The 24,122-nt window shown below is 42.7% G+C and overlaps 4 protein-coding genes across 4 annotated transcripts; 2 read left to right on the forward strand and 2 right to left on the reverse strand.

Moving 5' to 3' along the window:
* The first annotated feature begins 242 nt into the window (after positions 1-242).
* LOC114458284 (ribonucleoside-diphosphate reductase subunit M2-like) lies at positions 243-1,399 on the forward strand. Its single transcript, XM_028440679.1, has 3 exons — positions 243-283; positions 992-1,105; positions 1,178-1,399. Exons 2-3 carry the CDS (start codon positions 1,031-1,033, stop codon positions 1,328-1,330), a joined length of 228 nt encoding a protein of 75 aa, XP_028296480.1. The 5' UTR covers positions 243-283; positions 992-1,030; the 3' UTR covers positions 1,331-1,399.
* A 779-nt stretch (positions 1,400-2,178) lies between these two features.
* On the forward strand, positions 2,179-7,451 carry LOC114458303 (galectin-8-like). Its single transcript, XM_028440700.1, has 8 exons — positions 2,179-2,264; positions 4,759-4,847; positions 4,907-5,114; positions 6,142-6,273; positions 6,342-6,430; positions 6,742-6,913; positions 6,987-7,088; positions 7,167-7,451. The coding sequence occupies exons 1-8, from the start codon at positions 2,226-2,228 to the stop codon at positions 7,260-7,262; spliced, it is 927 nt and encodes a 308-aa protein (XP_028296501.1). The 5' UTR covers positions 2,179-2,225; the 3' UTR covers positions 7,263-7,451.
* Positions 7,392-11,211, reverse strand: rrm2 (ribonucleotide reductase M2 polypeptide). The gene is made up of 11 exons (XM_028440698.1): positions 10,613-11,211; positions 10,405-10,474; positions 10,260-10,328; positions 9,834-9,986; positions 9,646-9,762; positions 9,432-9,565; positions 9,137-9,231; positions 8,923-9,056; positions 8,386-8,490; positions 7,709-7,822; positions 7,392-7,628 (listed from the first exon to the last, which is right to left on the reverse strand). The coding sequence occupies exons 1-11, from the start codon at positions 10,726-10,728 to the stop codon at positions 7,476-7,478; spliced, it is 1,260 nt and encodes a 419-aa protein (XP_028296499.1). The 5' UTR covers positions 10,729-11,211; the 3' UTR covers positions 7,392-7,475.
* A 4,927-nt stretch (positions 11,212-16,138) lies between these two features.
* On the reverse strand, positions 16,139-22,929 carry LOC114458302 (Krueppel-like factor 11). The gene is given in 5 exon segments (XM_028440699.1): positions 16,139-17,797; positions 18,775-19,166; positions 19,168-19,361; positions 19,435-19,637; positions 22,779-22,929. Coding segments are annotated over 4 exon segments (1,065 nt in total). The 5' UTR covers positions 19,624-19,637; positions 22,779-22,929; the 3' UTR covers positions 16,139-17,507.
* Positions 22,930-24,122: the final 1,193 nt, after the last annotated feature.

The following is a 24,122-nucleotide window of genomic DNA, read 5'->3' on the forward strand; positions in this document are numbered from 1 at the left end:
TATATACACAGTATATATATACATACATACTACACACATATAGACACATTATTATTATATATATATACATACATACACACACACTATATACACATTATATATATATATATTATATAAACAAACACTGTAACCCTGAATACGTCATTTAACTGTAATGTGTGTCTGTGTGTAATGTGTGTAGGGGGCTCCACTGGACTTTGCGTGTCTGATGTTCAAACACTTGTTGAAAACCAAACAACACACAGTGAACGACATCATCAGGAACGCAGTCACCATCGAACAGGTCAGTGTGTGTGTAGGAGTTCCTGACTGTGTGTTTGTGTGTGTGTGTTATTTATACAATGTGTAATATGTGTGTGTAGGAGTCTGCACATGTGGTTATATATATTGTGTGTGTAGGAGTTCCTGTGTGTGTATATAATGTGTATATATGTGTGTGTGTGTGTGTATTTATACAATGTGTATATATGTGTGTGTAGGAGTTCCTGTGTGTGTGTATATATAATGTGTATACGTGTGTGTGTGTAGGAGTTCCTGTGTGTGTGTATATAATGTGTATATGTGTGTGTGTGTAGGAGTTCCTGTGTGTGTGTATATATAATGTGTATACGTGTGTGTGTGTGTAGGAGTTCCTGTGTGTGTGTGTATATAATGTGTATACGTGTGTGTGTGTGTAGGAGTTCCTGTGTGTGTGTGTGTATAATGTGTATACGTGTGTGTGTGTGTAGGAGTTCCTGTGTGTGTGTGTGTGTATATAATGTGTATATGTGTGTGTGTGTAGGAGTTCCTGTGTGTGTGTATATATAATGTGTATACGTGTGTGTGTAGGAGTTCCTGTGTGTGTGTGTGTATATATAATGTGTATATGTGTGTGTGTGTGTAGGAGTTCCTGTGTGTGTGTATATATAATGTGTATACGTGTGTGTGTAGGAGTTCCTGTGTGTGTGTGTGTATATATAATGTGTATACGTGTGTGTGTGTGTGTGTGTAGGAGTTCCTGACTGAATCTCTTCCAGTGAAGCTCATAGGGATGAATGGTGATCTGATGAAACGTTACATAGAGTTTGTGGCTGACAGACTGCTGATGGAGCTGGGCTTTAACAAGGTAACTGATGATGTCACAGGGGGCGGGGCTCCCACTGAGCATGCTCTGTACACTCACTGTGTGTGTGTGTAGATGTACGAGGTGGAGAATCCCTTCGACTTCATGGAGAACATTTCTTTGGAGGGAAAAACCAACTTCTTTGAGAAACGTGTTGGAGAATATCAGAGGATGGGTGTGATGTCATCAAATGGAGACAACGCCTTCAGACTGGACGCAGACTTCTGATGATGTCATCAAACAGACTCTTTTAGCCTTTTATTTGTTATTTTAATTTTTAATAAAACATGAAATGTTCTTTGTCTCTAATCACTGAGTGAACAGGCAGGACTGAACGCCTCCATGTTGAGCTCACTGACTCCGCCCTCATCAGGCCCTGAGCCCCGCCCTGAATACTGGGAGCAGGAACATAGACATAAAGCACATAGATCAGTAACATGGCTCACATGCAGTCACCTATTATGAAAGTTGTAATCATAACTTTCTGATATGATTAGTGATGTTAGTGTTTCTATCACAGAAGGATGCAGAGTTTTTACAGGATCAATTATAAATCTCTTATGGGCACTGATTATAAAGTTGCACATGCTAAAATAAATGGTAATATTTAGCAACAAACCACTTTTAAAATTTTATTGTAACCAGATTAACAGCCATACATGTGAAAATTGTGATTTTTTTTTTTTTCCTTGTAAATGTGTCGGTAGCATGTAGCCAAATATTTAGTTTCCCTTATGACATTTAGATTTAATATTTACCATTGACATGGTTTTTTTTTTCTATGAGAAAAAGCTTTAATATTTCTGTAAATCTGGTTAAAAGTAACACTATAAATAGGTTTTTAAATGAGTGTTTAGTCTACTGGCGTCTCATTTTTCTACTGTAATTTATTACGTTAGCTTTGGTTTCAAACTTTAAAAACTAAAATGAAGAACCAATGGTTTGGTTTATAAAAATAAACTTATTAAAATTATTGACTGTTCAATAAAAAAGGTTTCGTATTTAATGTTTGTGATTAAAATGTTTTTTTTCTATAAAATCATTAAAAATAACTCGTGACCGTGGCGTCACACCTTTAACTCTGACGTCAGAGGCGGAAGTGAACAGCAGCTCTGGATCAAACATGTCTCTTCCTACTCCGAGACAAACTTTCTCCAACCCGGTGAGTTTTTATTTAACTCCGTTTATACTTTTATACTCGCTTTGTTTCTGATGACGTTAGAAACATTTAGAGACGATAGTTTGGAAAAAAGCTTCATTTACCAACGCTTTTTATGAGCATGAGTTCACCTGGTGGTGTAGAATGGAACTTCATGTTTAGCTTCTGTTCTATAGAAGGTTTTCACGGCGCGTCATCAACCCGGAAGTCGCCATTTTGGAGATAAAGCAGCAGGTCTACAAACAGCACGCAGACAAGAAAATCCAGAATTTCGAGGTGAAGTATTAAAGTAACTAAACCAGGATCTACGAGGCAAACATCTGGACAACATCTGAATATAGCAACAACACATGATCAGTAGGATAAAAACTAACCTGTAGTGGTGAGTAGTGCAAAAGGAAGATGAAGTAAACGTGGTTATCTTTTCCAGTATTTACACTGACAAGTGTGCTTAGATGTACATTTAAATTAAATAATATACGTGTATGTACATTTAAATTAAATAATATACGTGTATGTACATTTAAATTAAATAATATACGTGTATGTACATTTAAATTAAATAATATACGTGTATGTACATTTAAATTAAATAATATACGTGTATGTACATTTAAATTAAATAATATACGTGTATGTACATTTAAATTAAATAATATACGTGTATGTACATTTAAATTAAATAATATACGTGTATGTACATTTAAAATAAATAATATACGTGTATGTACATTTAAATTAAATAATATACGTGTATGTACATTTAAATTAAATAATATACGCCAAGACCTGATTGGCTGGTAGAACCTGTCCATCTGCCAGGGACACTCCCACCATCTATAAGAGGGAGGGCGGATGTGCAGTTTCTCATTCAAACATCTCTTCTCTCTCTCATGCACATCTCGCGTTCTATCAGCTTAACCGTCCACAGGCAGATCTTTGGTTTCCAGTCGACAGACGCTGATAGCATTGAGCTAGCTAAAGACCACACCAGGCTGAGAAAGAAGCCAGCGCTGACCTTGCTCTGGTTAAGTACTGCTCCATTCACAGGTAAGTGAACCTTAGAGCCCCAGCTACGGCTCTCCTCCAACGCTGTTGCTCCGGCACATGTTGGCTTCGAGTGGCTCTCTCACTCCGGTGACCGCCCTGCTCTGAGCTTTGCACCGAGCCAGGTTCAGAGCGCCACGGCCTCGGCACACCAGCTGTGGTCCCAGGCTGCCCTGCCCTCGACGGCTCCGAGCTCTTCGGCACGTTGGTCCGTCTCCCGAGCGCTCACGGCAGTGATCAACTCGGACAAGCTCCATACCACCGGTATCCGAACCTCCAGACATTAGCGAGCCAGCTGCCGTTTTGAGTCAAACGCTGTCCTCAACGTCTCCGACGCTCCAGCACACATTGGCCTGCATGCTAGCTATCCCTCTCCTGTCTGCGTCAGTGCAGCGATGGAGACCAAGGCTCCGCTCAAGAAGGACAGGGATGCTCTGGGTTGCCTCCGTCGATACGGAAACAAGGCTCCGGCATGGACAAGCACTGGGTCTTCTCGAGCTGTCTGGGGCTGAAAGACCTGCTCGCTGTAGACTCTCCCTGGCTCATGTCGGCACTGCGCGGCGTTTCACACGGCACGTCGTGCAAGCCTGTCCAAGCAGGACTCCTTCCTCCTTACAGCGTTCGGTGCCATAGTGAGAGAAGAGGTCCTCAGCCCCCCCACTGTCTTAATGCGGTTCATCTGTCAGGCCGAAAAAAAGACATTTTGGCCTATGCTGCAGCTTTGCAGGCACATGCCCACTTAAAGTGCACCCAGGCTGAAAGAGAGGAAGAAGACTGTATGACTGCTCTCCATCCTCCGGTGCAGCAACTCATTCCACAGCTGCACCTGTTTGGCTTTCTTATGTGCACTCGGGAGCTTCCACGCCCTGGTCTCTCCGTCACCACGGCACGACTGGTGGCGACTGATAGACGGACATGTAAGCACACACATACACCCCAGTTCAGGATGCTTACGCACGCCTCCCCCTGCGCCTGGTGTGTCAGGGAGACTGATTCACGTCTGTCGACCTGAAGGTTGCGTATTTTCATGTTGTGATATATTTCCCTCACAGGAAGTACCTGAGGTTACTTTCCGAGGGATATGCTAAAAGTAACGTGTGCTCCCATTCGGCCTCTCATTGAGCCAAGGGTGGTCATGCGATGCACGGAAGCAGCAATAGGGCCTCTGAGGAGGCGGGGCATTTGCTTGGCCACCTATCTGGCCAATTGGCTGCTTTTAGCACGATCGGAATCGAAGGCCAGAACGCACACCCGCATTCTGTTACATCACCTATTTGATCTATGATAGGTGACGTAACAGTGTTTTTATTGATTCTACTCACTCTGACTCTATGAAGTAGTGTTTCAGGAACCAGTTCAAACTGGTTCAGTTAATACAGGTGTACCTATGGTGGTCCAGTCTTTGGTAGTGTATCAAATACTGATTTTCCCACTGTTAATGTGTGTGTAGGTCATCCCGTTCTCAGGGACCATCTTGGGGGGGTTACAAACTGGAGAGATGATCCTCATCCAGGGCTCAGTGCTACACAAAGCAGACAGGTACACACACACACAGTGACACACTTGGCCCTGGGCTTGGTCTGACAGGTGTCTGGCAGGTTCCAGGTAGACCTGACGTGTGGCAGCAGTGTGAAGCCTCGTGCTGACGTAGCGTTCCACTTCAACCCTCGGATCAATAAGTCAATGGTGGTGTGTAACTCTCTGATCGGGGAGCGCTGGGGACGGGAGGAGCACCTGCAACGTACGCCCTTCAGCGCTGGGGCCGCCTTTGAACTGCTCATCCTCATCCAGAAAGACTGCTACAAGGTGTGTGTGAATATACTATTCATACCACTATGTATACTGTTTATACCAGGGGTCTGCAACCTGCGGCTCTGGAGCCTCATGTGGCTCTTTGACTCTTTTGCAATGGCTCCCTATAGCTTTAAAAAAAACCTATTGAACTAAAGAGTTGTTATTTTCCTACAGAGGCTATTATTGATTAATGACAAATAAAATCATGATATAACAATTTATTAATCTAAAATAAATCAGGTTGTACAATGACTCAGCACATTCCTACAACATCTACAGACCATCAACTTTCCTCCACCTGTGACTAACCTTAAGTTTTAAATCCCTGGTAAGAAACTAAACCAACAAAAACACTATTTCTGGAAGAAAATACAGATTTTAATTGTGTGGGAACAGATTCATTTAACCACCAATGTACAGGTTAAATATGTATGTTTTATGTGTGGCAAGAAATGAGTAATTAGCATGTGTTGATCACATGATCATGTGTTATTATATTCATGTTACTTTTTATAGACTTTCATATACATTAACTATGAAAATCTACTTTATAAACATTGTGTTCATATAAACTGAGATGGGTAAGAATTTGAAGATAAAGATACTGTTTTATTTATTGATGTTATTTATTTTATTTTAAACTGTTTTTAAGTTTCCATTTACATGATCAATATAAATCAAATCATGAAATCAAACATTATTCTATGTCATTTTAACTGTATAGAATTTCATTCACTGTATTGTCTTCATAGAGAAGGTTTTTATGGCTCCAGGAGGACTTTAATCCAGGTGAGATGAGACAAAATGGCTCCTTTGAGAGTAAAGGTTACAGACCCCTGGTTTATACTATTCATACCACTATGTATACTATTCATACCACTATGTATACTATTCATACCACTATGTATACTATTCATACTATTCCCTGACCAGAAAGAGAGACAATGTTCAGACGACTCATCTCGTTCGGTGTAAATGCACCTGTACAGATACAGCCAAAGATAAAGTGTGTGTGTGTGTGTGTGTGTGTGTGTTCCAGGTAGCAGTCAACGGTGCCCACCTGTTAGAGTACAAACACAGAATTGATCTGAACAGAGTCAACAGCATTTTTGTTTCTGGGAAAGTGAAGGTGGAGAATGTGGGGGTGCTGCCCCCCCAATCACACACACAGGTACACACACACAGATGCTGAAACACACGCACACACACACTCTGACCTGTGTGTGTGTGTGTGTGTAGAGCATTCCTTTCAGAGCAGACCTGAAGGGGGGGCTGAAGGTAGGGTGGAGCATCATCATCAAAGGAACAACCAATCACACGGCTCAAAGGTAACACCTGCATGATGTCATCAGCAGTAGAACATGTGACTAGCCCTTTAACCTTTAATAGATACATCTGACGTGAACATTATTGATGCCATGAAACCCAGTGAAGTTCTAATGAAGGACTTGTTGGTAAATTACTGATGTGTGTGTGTTACGTATCCAGACGAGCTAATTAATGATCAAAGGGATCATCAGTGGGTGTAACCAACCAGGAGGTTTAGTTGGTGTCCCAGTGTAATAACTGGTGACATCAGTCACAGGATAACATGATAACCAGTTCACCTCTAACATCCTCCACCTGTTTCTGTGTGCAGCTTGTGTGTGAATCTGTGTGTGGGCGGGGCCAGCAGTGACCTGGCTTTCCACTTGAACCCCCGCCTAAATAAGGGCGTGTTGGTGAGGAACTCCTTCCTGTCAGGGTGTTGGGGGGAGGAGGAGACCACGCTACCCTCTGACTTCCCATTCACTGCTGGACAATACTTTGAGGTGACCTTTGACCTCTGCACACACTGACCATGATTGACTTTGACTGTGGTTTGACTCCGCCTTCTTTCCATAGGTCATTATCAAATGTGAGGCGTCGTGTTTCAGAGTCGCTGTGAACGGGATCCATCAGTTTGAATATAGACACCGTGTGACTGAGCTGGGCCGCATCACACAGGTAATCAATACCGTTATTGATTAGAATAAAGGTGTTTAAATAGGTCATGATCATTGAACAGGTGTGTCTAATCAATAGGTGGAAGTTCTTGGAGACATTTCTCTGTTGGACCTTCAAACACTGACGACATCATTACCAGGGGGAGGAGCATCAGCTCTGTCCAATCAGCACTAATCTTATTAATCTAGGATGTCATAATTTACAAACCTGAGCAATGAATCAACCTTGTGACCTTTGACCTTTACTAAAGGTCAGAACCAACCAAGTATCACATGACCTCACAGCAGGCTTCTCATTGGTCCACTCAGCACATCACTGCACTTTGATTTATTAAAAAAATTAATTAAAAACAATATTTACAAAGTAAAAGTCTGTTTGATGACATCATCAGAAGTCTGCGTCCAGTCTGAAGGCGTTGTCTCCATTTGATGACATCACACCCATCCTCTGATATTCTCCAACACGTTTCTCAAAGAAGTTGGTTTTTCCCTCCAAAGAAATGTTCTCCATGAAGTCGAAGGGATTCTCCACCTCGTACATCTACACACACACACACACACACAGTGAGTGTACAGAGCATGCTCAGTGGGAGCCCCGCCCCCTGTGACATCATCAGTTACCTTGTTAAAGCCCAGCTCCATCAGCAGTCTGTCAGCCACAAACTCTATGTAACGTTTCATCAGATCACCATTCATCCCTATGAGCTTCACTGGAAGAGATTCAGTCAGGAACTCCTACACACACACACATATACACATTATATACACACACACACACACAGGAACTCCTACACACACACGTATACACATTATATATACACACACACAGGAACTCCTACACACACACACACATATACACATTATATACACACACACACACACAGGAACTCCTACACACACGTATACACATTATATATACACACACACACAGGAACTCCTACACACACACACGTATACACATTATATACACACACACACAGGAACTCCTACACACACACACATATACACATTATATACACACACACACACACACACAGGAACTCCTACACACACACACGTATACACATTATATATACACACACACAGGAACTCCTACACACACATATATACACATTGTATAAATACACACACACACACACATATATACACATTATATACACACACACACACAGGAACTCCTACACACACAATATATATACACACACATGTGCAGGAACTCCTACACACACATATATACACATTGTATAAATACACACACACACAAACACACAGTCAGGAACTCCTACACACACACTGACCTGTTCGATGGTGACTGCGTTCCTGATGATGTCGTTCACTGTGTGTTTGTTTGGTTTGTTCAACAAGTGTTTGAACATCAGACACGCAAAGTCACAGTGGAGCCCCTACACACACATTACACACAGACACACATTACAGTTAAATGACGTATTCAGGGTTACAGTGTTTGTTTATATAATATATATATATATATAATGTGTATATAGTGTGTGTGTATGTATGTATATATATATATATAATGTGTATATAGTGTGTGTGTATGTATGTATGTATATATATAATGTGTATATAGTGTGTGTATGTATATATATATATATATATATAATGTGTATATAGTGTGTGTGTATGTATGTATGTATATATATAATGTTTATATAGTGTGTGTGTAGCTGAGCTCAGAGCGGCGTGTGTCTCTGCTGATGATCAGGCACTTCCTGTTCAGCAGCAGTTCAGCCCCATGATTGGCTGTTCTGTACCCCTGCGCCAATCATCACAGCTCAGCCCCGTGACCTCAGGGCTAGGCCCCGCCCTCTCACCTCGTCTCTGCTGATGAGCTCGTTGGAGAAAGTCAGTCCTGGCATCAGACCACGTTTCTTCAGCCAGAAGATGGCAGCGAAGGAACCAGAGAAGAAGATTCCCTCCACAGCGGCAAACGCTACCACACGCTCTCCTAGTGACACCATCAGTGACATCATCAGCATCAAGCAGCACTAGCCACACCCACTCCCGGCCACAGCACTCCGTCCTTACCGTAGGTGGCGCTCTGGTTCCCGATCCAGTTCAGAGCCCAGTCGGCCTTCTTCTTCACACACGGTAGAGTCTGGATGGCATTGAACAGGTACTCTCTGAGGGGCAGTGAACGCACCGTCAGCCTCTGGGCGTGTGTGTACTTCTCTGATGTAGAGGTGTGTGTACCTCTCTGAGGTAGAGGGGTGTGTGTGTGTACTTCTCTGATGTAGAGGTGTGTGTGTGTACCTCTCTGAGGTAGAGGTGTGTGTGTGTGTGTGTACCTCTCTGAGGTAGAGGTGTGTGTGTGTGTGTGTACCTCTCTGAGGGCTCTCTGATGTAGGTGTCTATCAGGAGACTGTACATCTCTGAGTGGATGTTCTCCATGGCGATCTGAAACCCGTAGAAACATCGAGCCTCCGTCACCTGCACCTCCTGACTGAAGCGCTCCACCTGGTGGCCACACACACAACCGCGTCAGCAACAGGACACGCCCCCATAGCCACGTGGACCAATGGAAGCGGCGCTCTGACCAGGTTCTCGTTGACGATGCCGTCGCTGGCGGCAAAAAACGCCAAGACGTGAGAAATGAAAAACCGTTCTTCATCCTTCAGAGACTCCCAGTGTTGGAGGTCCTTGGACAGGTCCACCTGGAACACCACAGACACATCTACAGACAGGTCCACCTGGAACACCACAGACATCTACAGACAGTACTGACCTCCTCTGCGGTCCAGAACGAGGCCTCAGCCTTCTTGTACATCTTCCAGATGTCGTGGTACTGGATGGGGAAGATGACAAAGCGGCGAGGATTGTCCTTCAGCAGAGGCTCCTCCTCCTTTGAGGAAGAGCTGCTCTTCTTCATCACCTCACCCTGGACACACACACACTGGTCTGTGACCTCTGACCTCCACTGGTTAATAAACATGTTATTAACAGTAGAAAGGTCAAAGGTCAGCCCCGCTGTGATTAATATCTGCTCTGATTGTGATCAATACTAATGATCAATAGACTGAACCTGAATAAAGAGGTCACCCCCCCCCCTCCCCCCCCCGTTGGCGCCACAGCTAATTTTTGGCGCCACCAGTAAAGGTGTCCGTGCTGCCTTCAGGGACCCGAGCAGCGGCTGGGACGGACGGACACTCACCGCGGGCTCCTTGAAGATCTTCCTGGCGGTCTTGGAGGCCAGGACTCGGCTGGAGCTCAGGCTCGGAGGCTGAAGGAGAGACACGGCGGGACATGGTGAGAGAGCAGCGGCTGGAGGAGGAGCGGACACCGGGGACTGAACTTACCGTGTTCTCTTTGTCCAGAGACATGTTCTCCGTTAGAGCGTTCAGGCTCTGCTGGTTCTCAGACAGCGGGCTGCGGACCGACAGCATCACGAGTCAGAGCAGGACAGACGGTACAGACACTAACACAGACTGAGGCGCAGCTGCGGTTTATCACTACAATGCTTTGGCGCTCAAATCTTCGACCAATCAGCGCGTAGAGGGAACTCACGTGACGAGAGGGAGCAGAACCTGATTGGCTCCTCTAGGGCCTGGGAGGGAGGAGCAGATTACCCAGAAGCCACCAGCTGGGCTGACTCCGTTTGTAAGGGTGACCAACATTTCCATGACCGGTGTTACGTTAGAGTCAGTTTGACACTAAACACACACACTGGGACTGACACGGACTCACAACGAGGACACAAAACTAGTCCAGAACTGTTGAGGAAAACCGAGAAACACGAAGCTTTATTCTGTCAGGAGATAGTCTAGTCTCCGTTTGTACGGGTGACCAACAGATCCATGACGGGTGTTACGGAAGAATCCAAACGGAGCTGTTACGAAACACACAGTTTCACATTAAACACACACACTGGGACTGACACGGACTCACAATCACTCCTAATGCTGTCTGTGTGTCTATTGTTATATTTCAGGAGTTTAAAATGACAGCAGTGACGACACGAGACACTTTGTTTCTGACAATAAAACACTATAAAGTAGTGGTGAGTATTGGCAAGGACGATGCAATACGATACCTATCACGATACTTGGGTCACATGTGATATCATCACAATATTCTACCCAGTTAATATGAACATGAAACGTAGAGATGAAAAATAAAGTTGCCGTATATGTTCATCAGAAGATATTGATCATTCAGAGGACAAAGTGAGTCACAATTATTTGTTTCAAAACATCCTATTTATTTTTAGTGTTTTTGCACATTTTCACTGAAAAAAATAAAATAAAATAAAGTCAACAACTAACTGTTATGTATTGGTTCTGATGACGTATGGGGAAGTGATGTTTGGGGTGGAGCCAGAAAAAGAGCCGCATGTATGTTAATGGATGATTGTGTCCTGTGTAATAAAGAAATCGTGCTTGGTGTATTGATTTAACGACCTAATGAAGTATGAAGGTGAGCACACAACAATGGCGACGAGGATGACAAAGACGAGGATGACAAAGACGAGGATGTACGCATTGAAAGTCAGCAGGTGAGAGAGTTTAAACCAGCATATGGAGAAGTCAGACATTTAACCGTTAGCTTGCTACACAGATCCAGCTACGCTGGGACCGAGGTGGACACGGTGGTTGATGTTTTTTGAGTTGTATGCGGACGGGAAAGGACTTATTTTGACTGATGATGCTACGGATGCAACCAAACAACGGACACGTGCTCTTCTACTACACTCTTCTACAAGACGTGCAGGACATGTTCTCTACCACTGATGTTGTGGTGATGGATCACACAGTGGAGGTGACTGCGCTCAACACATACTTAGATCCAGAAGTGAACGCAGCCTATGCACGCCAAACTTTTCACAAGTTGTCACAAAGACATGGTGAGATGGTGCAGCAGTTTAGTACATGTTTGAGACAAAGGAGATAAAGATAACCAGATAAGAGACGTTATCCTGATTAAATACACTTCAGAGAAAGCTACGAGATGATGGTCCAGGTTTAACATTAACTCACCATTGGAGGTGGCTTCACAATGTGAGCAGCTGGAAACAATGAGCGTCACCGTGGGAAAGATGGAAGGAGACATTGTTCACTAGATTTCTACAACACAGAAAGAAAAATAAAGGATGGAGATAAAACAGTGTTACAGGTGTGGCTATACTGATCACATGTATGGATCACAAATGTCCAACGCGAGGACAAACTTGTCACAAATGCAATGATAAGGAACATTTATCTAAAGTATGTCGTAATAAAGGACATAAAAAGCATAATGTGAACGTGGTAGAACAAGTTAATTATGCTTTTATTGTAAAAGATGATGATGTGTCTGAAAAGATCATATTTTCTGTTGGAGGAGTAGAGTTAGAAATGTTCATAGATTCTGGTGTTACAAGTAATGTCATGGAGAACATGTGTGAGAAAAGCTAATTCATACAGTATGTACCTGTAGGACAGAGGAATGTATATGAATATTCCTCAACACAGTCACTATCTGTTAAAGGAACATTTAAATGTGAAATCAAAGATGGAGATAGGACTGAGGAGGCGGAGTTTATTGTGATAATGGTGAACCACTCCTGGGTTTTATTAAATTACACTGTTAAAGAACATTATTCAAGTGTTTAAAGAAGTAGGAAAACTAAACCCATTAGTCTATACAGTGATCATCAACAACCACTGACACACATACCCTAACATTTAAGGGGAGCAGTTGAGAAAAAGATAAATGAACATTATAGAACGTGTAGAAGGTTCTACACCATGGGTAAATCCTGTAGTGGTTCTCAAACAGACATCAGAATGTGTTTAGACATGAGGAAAAGAAATGAAGCAATAATCAGGGAAAGATTTCCCACAGTGGATGGAATACTTCTAGGACTAAACTACATCTGAAATGGTGACATCATCAGTTGGAGTTCACCACAGATTCCAGAGATATCACAACATGTGCAGAGCATAACAGAGTTTACAGATATAAAAGTCTGATATTTATAGTGTCACCAGCCACTGAACAATACCAACATGAGATCACTAATGCACTAGTGAGCACTGAAGGTGTGGAAAACATCTCAGATGATGTGATCATACACGCTCTGGACCAGGAAACACATGATGTGCTCCTACATTCTGTAATGAAGAGACTTTCTGATTGTGGATTAACACTAAAGCCAAAAAAGTCCCAGTTTAACATGAACAGACTTGTTTTCATAGGAATATTACTGTCACACAAAGGCTTTGGAAAGAGTGAGAGCTGTGGTGGAGACCAGGGAGAAGAACAAAGCTGCAGAGGTGAGAAGCTTCCATGGACTGGTAGACTTCAGCAGTAGGTTTATACCACAGTTTGTTCCACTGTCAGAACCTCTGAGACCTTTAACAGACACTACATTTATATTTAGACCAGAGCTAAACCATAGCAGGTATCTTAGCGTACTTTAACAAAGAAGCTCCAACTAAAGTCACAGCAGATGTAAGACCAGTAGGTTTGGGTGCAGTGCTAATACAGGAACAGAATATTGTAGAGGTACCAGTGTGTTATGTATGTCATAACCTAACAGACTGTAGCTCTAGCACTGGTATGGGCATGTGATAGACTACATCCATGTGTGTATGGTAGAACATCTGACCTCTAGACATTAGAGGTCATATACAACTAAAGGTCAAAACCATGTGATAGAAAGATGGGTTCTTAGACTACAACTGTTAGACTTTAAAGTGGTGCACATCGTGGGAAAACAGAACTGCTGATTCACTATCAATACAGCACCACAAAATATTCATGATCATGAATCAGAAGAATAAGTAAACAACTCCAAAAGCACTTAGTATGAGAGGTTGAAGAAGCCTCTGCTATGGACTCAGAGTTGTTAAAGGTGTGAAAAACAATTGAAAATGGACATTTTGATAAATGCTAAACATATGCACCCATTGCTAATGAGCTATGTGTAATAGAATACATCGTTCTCAGAGGGACTCACTGTGTATCGCCAGAAAAACTCAGAGCTAAAGCACTTTCCTGAGCTCATGAAGGACACTTAGGAATTGTTGGAACTAAACAACATCTCAGAACTAAAGTGTGGTGGCCTGGTATGGACAAAACTGTAGAAAATACTGTAAAGCCATGGATACCAGTTGGTTGCCAAAAGTTGGCGTGGGTGACACGGTAGGAGTTCAACAAGAGTTTAACACGACACACAAAGTGGAAACCAAGTCATGGTGGAATCACCAACTGGAGCTCATTAACACAACACATGTAAAGAAATATGAAACCAAAGAAGAATCAACATTGACTGAACAGGAGGAAAGTGAATAAAAATGTTGATTACACTCCACCACCACTAGAGGTCGCTCAGGGTCAGAGAAACACATAGAGGTCTACAAACACCTCAGATGTTCCATGATGTTGTGGTGAAAGAAACAATACCATATGAGATGTAATATGAGCTCTAAAAAACAAAAAGAAGGAAATGTTAAAGCTTCATGGTTGTTTGTTGTGAGGCTGTTTAAAGAATAATACATACATAAATAAAAGAAAATATCTACGCTTTTAGACAAGGATATGATGACAATAATAAAGATACATTTATGTTAAGGTCAACTCTGATTCCAAGGAAAAGGTATTGATGACGTATGAGGAAGTGATGTTTGGGGTGGAGCCAGAAAAAGAGTGGCATGTGTGTTAATTGTTGACTTGGTGTATTCATTTAATTCAGAGTGCACAACCTAATGAAGTATTAAGGTGAACACACAACAGTAACCATGACAACACATTGAAAGCATTGTAACCACTTTAAGAGAGAACATAAAGAATAAAGGACCCTGAGTTGCTGACAATGCACAAAAATAAGTACAAATGTATCCTTTTGTGTCAGTTTGATCTGAACAGATCAGAGTTCAATTCAATTCAACTTTATTTATAAAGCGCAAACTCCAACAAAGTCATATCAAAGCGCTGAAGAAAAAAATAGAGTTTATAGTTAAAAAGAAAGAAGTCGAGATCCACATGAACAAGAAAAAACTCCCTTTTTTATAGGAATAAAATAAAATGCCTGTGCAAACATATTACTCTATGTCACTGACCTGAAAGGTATGAGGAAAATAAAAAAAAACACTAATAATTTTTTTCTAAAAAATCGATTAAAAAAAAATTGATTTAAAATCGGCACCAAAAAAATCACAATATATCGTGAAATTGATATTTTTTATTTTTCAAGCCTTTACTATCAAGTGTTGTTTGTGTAAAAACAGTGTTTTTTCATCACTGTTTAAATGTGTTTGAGTGAATGTAAAAAGAGCTGATGAGCTTGTTATCAGAGGGTTCTAGGTTCTAACCTCACCTGGTCATCACTGTCCCTAGGGATGGAACAACATATACATAAACATATACAATAAAGGCTTAAAGCCCAGTTTCATAATGTTTTAAAAATAACCTCGCGGTGGCGCTGTTTCCCGCCATTCCTCTTGTTGATTGGCTGCTGGTTGCCGAGGGTGTTGTGACCGTGACGTCAGAAAGAAGCTGTCGTCATCAAATCAAAATGTACAAAATAAATAATGATAATAATAAATATAGTTGGATTGTTTTTAGTATTCTGTATATGTTTATTAATATAACATTCCTCTAATTATGTTTCTAACCATTTTTATTGATTCAAGTTTTCACTAAACACGCTTTTATTTATTGTTTGAAGGAGAAATAAAACAAATATTGAAACTAAAATCAGGTGCACATCAGGTTTTTGGTGTAGAAACAATAAGTACTTATTAGTATAATATATATAATGTAGCAAAAATACATTAAAAGGTGAAAAAATATGGCAAGAAAAGTGATGAAAATAGGTTAAAATATGATGTTTGATGAAGTTGCAGAAAAATGGTAAAAATCTATCAAACTTGGCTCAAATTGTTAAAAAAAAAAATACTTAATTTCTTGAAGGCATGTCGCGACCCCCTCCCAGTATCTCGGGACCCCAAATGGGGTCCTGACCCCAAGGCTGAGAACCCCTGGGTTAGAACACAGAGAGCAAATGTGACTGTGTAAATATGAAATGATTATTATTAAATCAGAGACAGGTGACAGATGATAAGGGTTTATTACAAAAGTCTTGTTGTGTTTTACAGGCAGACGTTGATAAATGGATTATTCTGATATACAATAAGAACATTTAATAAGATGAGGTATTTGTATTGGCTACACTATGGGCCAATGGAAACAGCACACGTGTCACCATGGGAACAATGGGAGGAGCGTAGGTAGTCTCACAGTGATGAACACATGTCACATTCATATAGAGTCAGTCTGTACAATATTTACAAACAAACACAAGCTTTGGCAAACAAACAGATTCTTTTTACATGGAGAGAATACAAAAACCAGCATGATTTCATAAATCCAGTGCAGCGTCAGGTTTCTGTCTGTGAGAGATTAGCAGCCGGCGACGCGCTCGCCGTCCTGTGGCGAGCGACAATCAGAGGGGGAGGAGTCAGAGGAGGAGGGAGTGTCCTGAGAGAGAGAGAGAGATGGTCGGAGCGAGACGCCAGAGGAGACCTACTGAGCTTCTAAAGTGTCAGAGAACAGGGACGAGACGAGGCTGGTGTCAAACTACAGCCACCTGAGATACACACAACCATCAACACAAAGCTTTCATTTGTGCTTCAGAGCATAGATCTAGAAACATAGATAGGTTCAACTTCTGTCCAACCAACAGGAGGCACCATCAGCATAGGTCACTGTTGGATGTGTTGGATGTGTTGGTGCTCCTGTTGGATGTGTTGGTGCTCCTGTTGGATGTGTTGGATGTGTTGGTGCTCCTGTTGGATGTGTTGGATGTGTTGGTGCTCCTGTTGGATGTGTTGGTGCTCCTGTTGGATGTGTTGGATGTGTTGGTGCTCCTGTTGGATGTGTTGGATGTGTTGGTGCTCCTGTTGGATGTGTTGGATGTGTTGGTGCTCCTGTTGGATGTGTCAGTCGTACATTTTGGGGGAAATAAAAGTGCATTTTTTTTAACACCTTGTTTGTGTTCATTAAAGGTAAGGTGCATGTTTTCAAACTTGGTTCGTGGGCCTGGTGGGCGTGGTCGATGCAGGGCTGTCAGTCACGTCTCAGACGATAATAAATAAAGGTGATTGCTTTGAGCAACAAGATCAATAAAGTTTCTACAAAGATCTGATTGGTTAAGAGCTCAGTAGATCTCCTCTGAGTGCAGCTCAGACGGCGTTATGGCAGCACCTTGATCCTGATTGGTTATTGTGGAGCGAGGGTGGGCCCCTGAGCGAGGCCCCGCCCCCTCAGAGACTAGCTGAATGTTCCTGACCCTGTGATTGGTGAGTCCTGTAAACGATGCTGGAGAACCTGATTGGATCAACCAGTTACAGCTGGACTGCAGGCATGTGGCCCCGCCTCCTGAAGTCCGAGGTCGGCCCCCTGAGGTCACGCCCCTCCCTCAGTTTGTGAGCACCACGCCCACAGGAAGCGCAGTGGCTCTGGCTCCACCTTTGGAGGCGTCACCCTTAGTGAGCTCTCGTGTTTCGGCCATCCAGGACGACGCCCTCTTTGTGGTCATGTGACGGCGGGCGTGTTTGGTCAGGTGGTCGCTGCGCATGAAGCGGCGCTCACAGATGGAACACACAAACTTCTTCTCCCCGGTGTGTGTGCGGCGGTGACGGGAAAGTTCATCAGAACGAGCAAACTTTTTATCACAGCCGTCCCAGTGACAGCTGAACGGTTTCTCACCTGCACACACACACACACACACACACACACTAATAACTACACAATTTGTTTCTCACCTGTGTGTGTGTGTGTGTGTATCTGTGTGTGTGTAGTTGTATTACCTGTGTGTGTGTGTCTGTGTGTAGTTGTGTTACCTGTGTGTGTGTGTAGTTGTGTTATCTGTGTGTGTGCGTAGGCGTGTAGTTGTGTTACCTTTGTGTGTGTGTGTGTGTGTGTGTTTGTGTGTCTGTGTAGGTGTGTTAACTGTGTGTGTGTGTGTAGGTGTGTTACCTGTGTGTGTGTGTGTGTAGGTGTGTTACCTGTGTGTGTGTGTAGTTGTGTTACCTGTGTGTGTGTTACCTGTGTGTGTGTGTGTAGTTGTGTTACCTGTGTGTGTAGTTGTGTTACCTGTGTGTGTGCGTAGGTGTGTAGTTGTGTTACCTTTGTGTGTGTGTGTTTGTGTGTCTGTGTAGGTGTGTTACCTGTGTGTGTGTGTGTGTAGGTGTGTTAACTGTGTGTGTGTGTAGGTGTGTTAACTGTGTGTGTGTGTGTGTGTAGTTGTGTTACCTGTGTGTGTGTTACCTGTGTGTGTGTAGTTGTGTTACCTGTGTGTGTGTGTAGTTGTGTTACCTGTGTGTGTGCGTAGGTGTGTAGTTGTGTTACCTTTGTGTGTGTGTGTTTGTGTGTCTGTGTAGGTGTGTTAACTGTGTGTGTGTGTGTGTAAGTGTGTTACCTGTGTGTGTGCGTAGGCATGTAGTTGTGTTACCTGTGTGTGTGTGTGTTTGTGTGTGTAGTTGTGTTACCTGTGTGTGTGTGCGTGTAGTTGTGTTACCTGTGTGTGTGTGTCTGTGTAGGTGTGTTAACTGTGTGTGTGTGTGTAGTTGTGATACCTGTGTGTGTGTGTGTAGGTGTGTAGTTGTGATACCTGTGTGTGTGTGCGTGTGTGTGTGTGTGTGTGTGTGTGTGTGTGTGTGTGTGTAGGTGTGTAGTTGTGTTACCTGTGTGTGTGCGTAGGTGAGCCTTCAGGTGTGAACTCTTAAAGTACGTCTTCGTGCACGAGGGGAACGTGCACACGTAGTTGCGTCTGCGTGAGAAGTCGACCTGTGGGGAGGGGGCAGAGCCACTGGTGGTCACACCTGAGGGCAGATAGACGGGGGCAGGGGCCAGGGGGAGGAGCTTGGTGCTCCCCAGGGTCATGACGGTCTGAGAGCCGTGCGTCGTCGTGGTGACGGAGGCCTGGGGGACCACAAACATGACGGTGCCCTGCGGCACGGCTCCGCCAACCAGAAGGGAGCGACCAAAGCTGGGGGGTGGAGCCTGGACGAAGGCGGAGATTATCCCGGAGTTCCCGCTCACTGGGATCACTTGACAGAGCAGTGGGGGGGGGCCGGGTAATGGGAGACGATGAGGGTGGGGTCAGCCCCTCCTTTGTGGGCGGAGTCTTGGGGCTTAGCCTATCGGCAGTGTGGCGGATCACGCTGGTGGTGTTGGCACGGCTAGGCGGAACGTCTGAGCACGTACTGAGGGTGGAGTCAGGCGTGGAGGCTTTGGGGGCGGGGCTAGGACTGTGGGGTGGAGTCATGCACTGAGACAAACAAACATGGCGTCAGTGGCATCACAGAGCAAGCCACACATACTACCTCCTGTTACTCTCTCACCAGGGACGACAGGGCGATCAGGTCTTTGGGGGCGTCGGCCCCCTCGACCTGCAGCTGCATGGAATCGCAGGAGTCGGACGTCGGGGTTAGGGGGCGGGGCTTGTGCGACCTTTGACCCCAGAAGCTCATGCTGACCAGAGCCTCGGCCGCCTCCAGGTCATGATGCTCCACCCACGCCGTCTGCTTCATGGTCCGACCACGCCCTGAGGCCAGAGGTTAAAAGTCACCTCCAAACAAACACTGCTTCACATTGGTTCAACAGTTGGTCACATTCACACTGGTTTTAAACTGGTTTAAAGATAGTTTGATTTGGATTGGTCTGTGACTGGTAACTAACGTGTGTAACTAACGTGTAAGTATTATGTAACTAATGTGTAACTATTATGTAACTAACGTGTAACTAATGTGTAACTAACGTGTAACTAATGTGTAACTAACGTGTAACTATTATGTAACTGACGTATAACTAATGTGTAACTAACGTGTAACTAACGTGTAACTATCATGCAACTAACGTATAACTAATGTGTAACTATTATGTAACTAACGTGTAACTAATGTGTAACTAACGTGTAACTAATGTGTAACTAACGTGTAACTATTATGTAACTAATGTGTGTAACTATTATGTAACTAATGTGTGTAACTAATGTGTAACTATTACGTAACTATTATGTAACTAATGTGTAACTAATGTGAAACTAATATGTAACTAACGTGTAACTAATATGTAACTAACGTGTAACTATTATGTAACTAACGTGTAACTATTATGTAACTAACATGTAACTAATGTGTAACTATTATGTAACTAACGTGTAACTAATATGTAACTAACGTGTAACTATTATGTAACTAACGTATAACTAATGTGTAACTATTATGCAACTAACGTGTAACTATTATGTAACTAACGTGTAACTAACGTGTAACGATTATGTAACTAACGTGTTATTAATGTGTAACTATTATGTAACTAATGTGTAACTATTATGTAACTAATGTGTGTAACTATTATGTAACTAATGTGTAACTATTACGTAACTTATATGTAACTAACGTGTAACTAATGTGAAACTAATATGTAACTAACGTGTAACTATTATGTAACTAACGTGTAACTAATGTGAAACTATTATGTAACTAACGTGTAACTAATGTGAAACTATTATGTAACTAACGTGTAACTAATGTGAAACTATTATGTAACTAACGTGTAACTAATATGTAACTAACGTGTAACTATTATGTAACTAATGTGTAACTAACGTGTGTAACTAACGTGTGTAACTAATGTGTAACTATTATGTAACTAACGTGTAACTAATATGTAACTAATATGTAACTAAAGTGTAACTAATATGTAACTAACGTGTAACTATTATGTAACTAACATGTAACTAATGTGTAACTAACGTGTGTAACTAACGTGTAACTAATGTGTAACTAACGTGTAACTATTATGTAACTAACCTGTAACTAACGTGTAACTATTATGTAACTAACGTGTAACTAATGTGTAACTAATGTGTAACTAACGTGTGTAACTAATATGTAACTATTATGTAACTAATGAGTAACTAATGTGCAACTAACGTGTGTAACGAACGTGTGTAACTAACGTGTGTAACTAATGTGAAACTATTATGCAACTAACGTGTAACTAATGTGTAACTATTATGTAACTAACGTGTAACTAATGTGCGTAACTAACGTGTGTAACTAATGTGTAACTATTATGTAACTAATGTGTAACTAACGTGTAACTAATGTGTAACTAACGTGTAACTATTATGTAACTATTATGTAACTAACGTGTAACTAATGTGTAACTAACGTGTAACTATTATGTAATGAATGTGTAACTAACGTGTGGAACCAATGTGTAACTATTATGTAACTAACGTGTGTAACTAATGTGAAACTATTATGCAACTAACGTGTAACTAATGTGTAACTATTATGTAACTAACGTGTAACTAATGTGCGTAACTAACGTGTGTAACTAATGTGTAACTAACGTGTAACTAATGTGTAACTAACGTGTAACTATTATGTAACTATTATGTAACTAACGTGTAACTAATGTGTAACTAACGTGTAACTATTATGTAATGAATGTGTAACTAACGTGTAACTAATGTGTAACTATTATGCAACTAATGTGTAACTAACATGCAACTAATGTGTAACTAATGTGTGTAACTAATGTGTAACTAACGTGTGTAACTAACCTGTGTAACTAACGTGTAACTATTATGTATTGAATGTGTAACTAACGTGTAACTAATGTGTAACTATTATGTAACTAATGTGCAACTAACATGGAACTAATGTGTAACTAATGTGTGTAACTAACGTGTAATTAATGTGTAACTAACGTGTAAGTGATTTTACATCCAAACAAAGGTTCAGATATCATACCAGTGAAGGAGACGAGAACAATAATGTGACCCATTAAAGATGGCCGCCATCTGCTCCCTGACTGTAAATAATATTGATTCAATGGGACATGTTGTACTAACAGGAGGTCTGTGATGTCCCACGCTCCTGAACACACCGTGCACATCACCCAGCTTTGCTGCTTTGTCTGTGTGGACCAACAGCACCATGAACGCATCACAGAGGGGGAGGGGGAGGGGGTGAGATGAGGACAAAGAGCTGCTGCTGCTGCTCAGTGAAGTGAGGAAGAGGAGGAGGAGGAGGAAGATGGACCAGGATCCTCCCTAATCCTCCCATAAAAACACCGCCAAGCCCAGCCCCCCCCCCCCCCTGCGTGCACCCATTCACCCCGAGACGGAGCAGAAAAAACACACAAAAGCACAGCAGGCACCTGAACGCAGCACGGGGACAGCAGCGGTGCGTTCAGGTGCAGACAAAGAGCCCCTAAAGGTCACAGAGGGTCAGGGTTCAATTCCCTGTGTGTGTGTGTGTGTGTGTGTGTGAGATGTGATGTGTGTGTATGTGTGATGTGTGTGTGAGATGTGATGTGTGTGTATGTGTGATGTGAGACTATTAACATACTCACAGACACATCCTGTGACCCTACAGTGTCACCACATTAATGTCTGTATCTATACATACGTAAATGTAAATAACATTTCCTGCTATAATAACTTCATTATTCTTTATATATATAATGAAACTTTAGTTTTGTGCTATTTTATTGTTTTGTACATCACAAATGTTGCTATTTTTAATATTATTATTATTTAATATTATTTGAGTGTGAACACATGTCACACTGATAACACACAGTTTTGATTTAAACAGACAGTAACTGACAGTCTGTGTCTGTAACGGACCGGGTCACCACCCCGGCCCCGGGTCCCGGACAGACTCACCTACAGCCGGACGCTGAGCGGAGGAGCACCGGGCACCGGTCCGTGGTTGTGTCTGTCCTGGTTCGGCTCGGTGTGAGTCCCGCTCCGCGCCGCGCGGCAGAATAAAAACAGAGAGCCGTGCATGTGGCGGTGGTAACACGGAACCAATCACAGGCTAAGGTGTAGCAGGGCTCAGCCAATCAGCGACGAGGCGGTGCGTGATCGAGACGTGGCCGCGACGCCATTGGCTGTTGGCGGGGTGCGTGGCTGTGAGGGGGCGGAGCTACGAGTCAGCGGTGTCACAGTGAACCCACTGAACCCCGGGAGCGCGCATGAACTGGAGGAAAGGTGAGGGAGGCGCGGGCACGAGCGCGATGCATTCCGACCAATAGCAGCATCACGTGCACACGCACGGAGAAAGTTTGTTTGTTTTTGAATCCTCTCACACTGCACGTGCACGCTCTGCCTGGGAGACGTGCACGTGCACCCCGCCCAACACATCATCATCATCATCATTATTAGAAAAAGATCAATAAAAACATCATCAGATCAAATACACAGATATTAATATATGATCACATGATTGATTATAAAGTAGTGATTGATCAACAGCAGGAACAAAGCAGTGTGCAGCATCCTCACCGTTGTCATAGCAACCATTCATCAGGACGTTTGATGGAAGCATTTTATTTGTTCTTCATATCTCTGTGCTTAAGTCTTGGTTCTAGTTCTGGTTGTAGATCTAGTTCCGGTTCTGGGTTTATTTCTAGTTCTAGTTCCAGTTCTAGTTCTAGTTCTAGTTCTGGTTCTGGTCCTAGTTCTGGTTCTAGTGCTAGTCCTAATTCTGGTTCTAGTGCTAGTCCTAATTCTGGTTCTGGTTCTGGTTTTGGTTCTAGTCCTAGTTCTGGTTTTATTTCTAGTTCTGGCCCTACTTCTGGTTTTGGTTCTAGTCCTAATTCTGGTTCTAGTCCTAATTCTGGTTCTGGTTCTGGTTCTGGTTTTGGTTCTAGTCCTAGTCCTAGTTCTGGTTCTGGTTCTGGTCCTGGTTCTAGTCCTATTTCTGGTTTTATTTCTAGTTCTGGTCCTAATTCTGGTTTTAGTTCTGGTTTTGGTTCTAGTCCTAGTTATGGTTCTGGTCCTGGTTCCAGTTCTAGTTCTAGTTCTGGTCCTACTTCTGGTTCTAGTGCTAGTCCTAATTCTGGTTCTAGTGCTAGTCCTAATTCTGGTTCTGGTTCTGGTTTTGGTTCTAGTCCTAGTTCTGGTTTTATTTCTAGTTCTGGCCCTACTTCTGGTTTTGGTTCTAGTCCTAATTCTGGTTCTAGTCCTAATTCTGGTTCTGGTTCTGGTTCTGGTTTTGGTTCTAGT

This window comes from Gouania willdenowi (genome assembly GCF_900634775.1).
Source record: "Gouania willdenowi chromosome 24 unlocalized genomic scaffold, fGouWil2.1 scaffold_320_arrow_ctg1, whole genome shotgun sequence".
NCBI lineage: Eukaryota > Metazoa > Chordata > Actinopteri > Blenniiformes > Gobiesocidae > Gouania > Gouania willdenowi.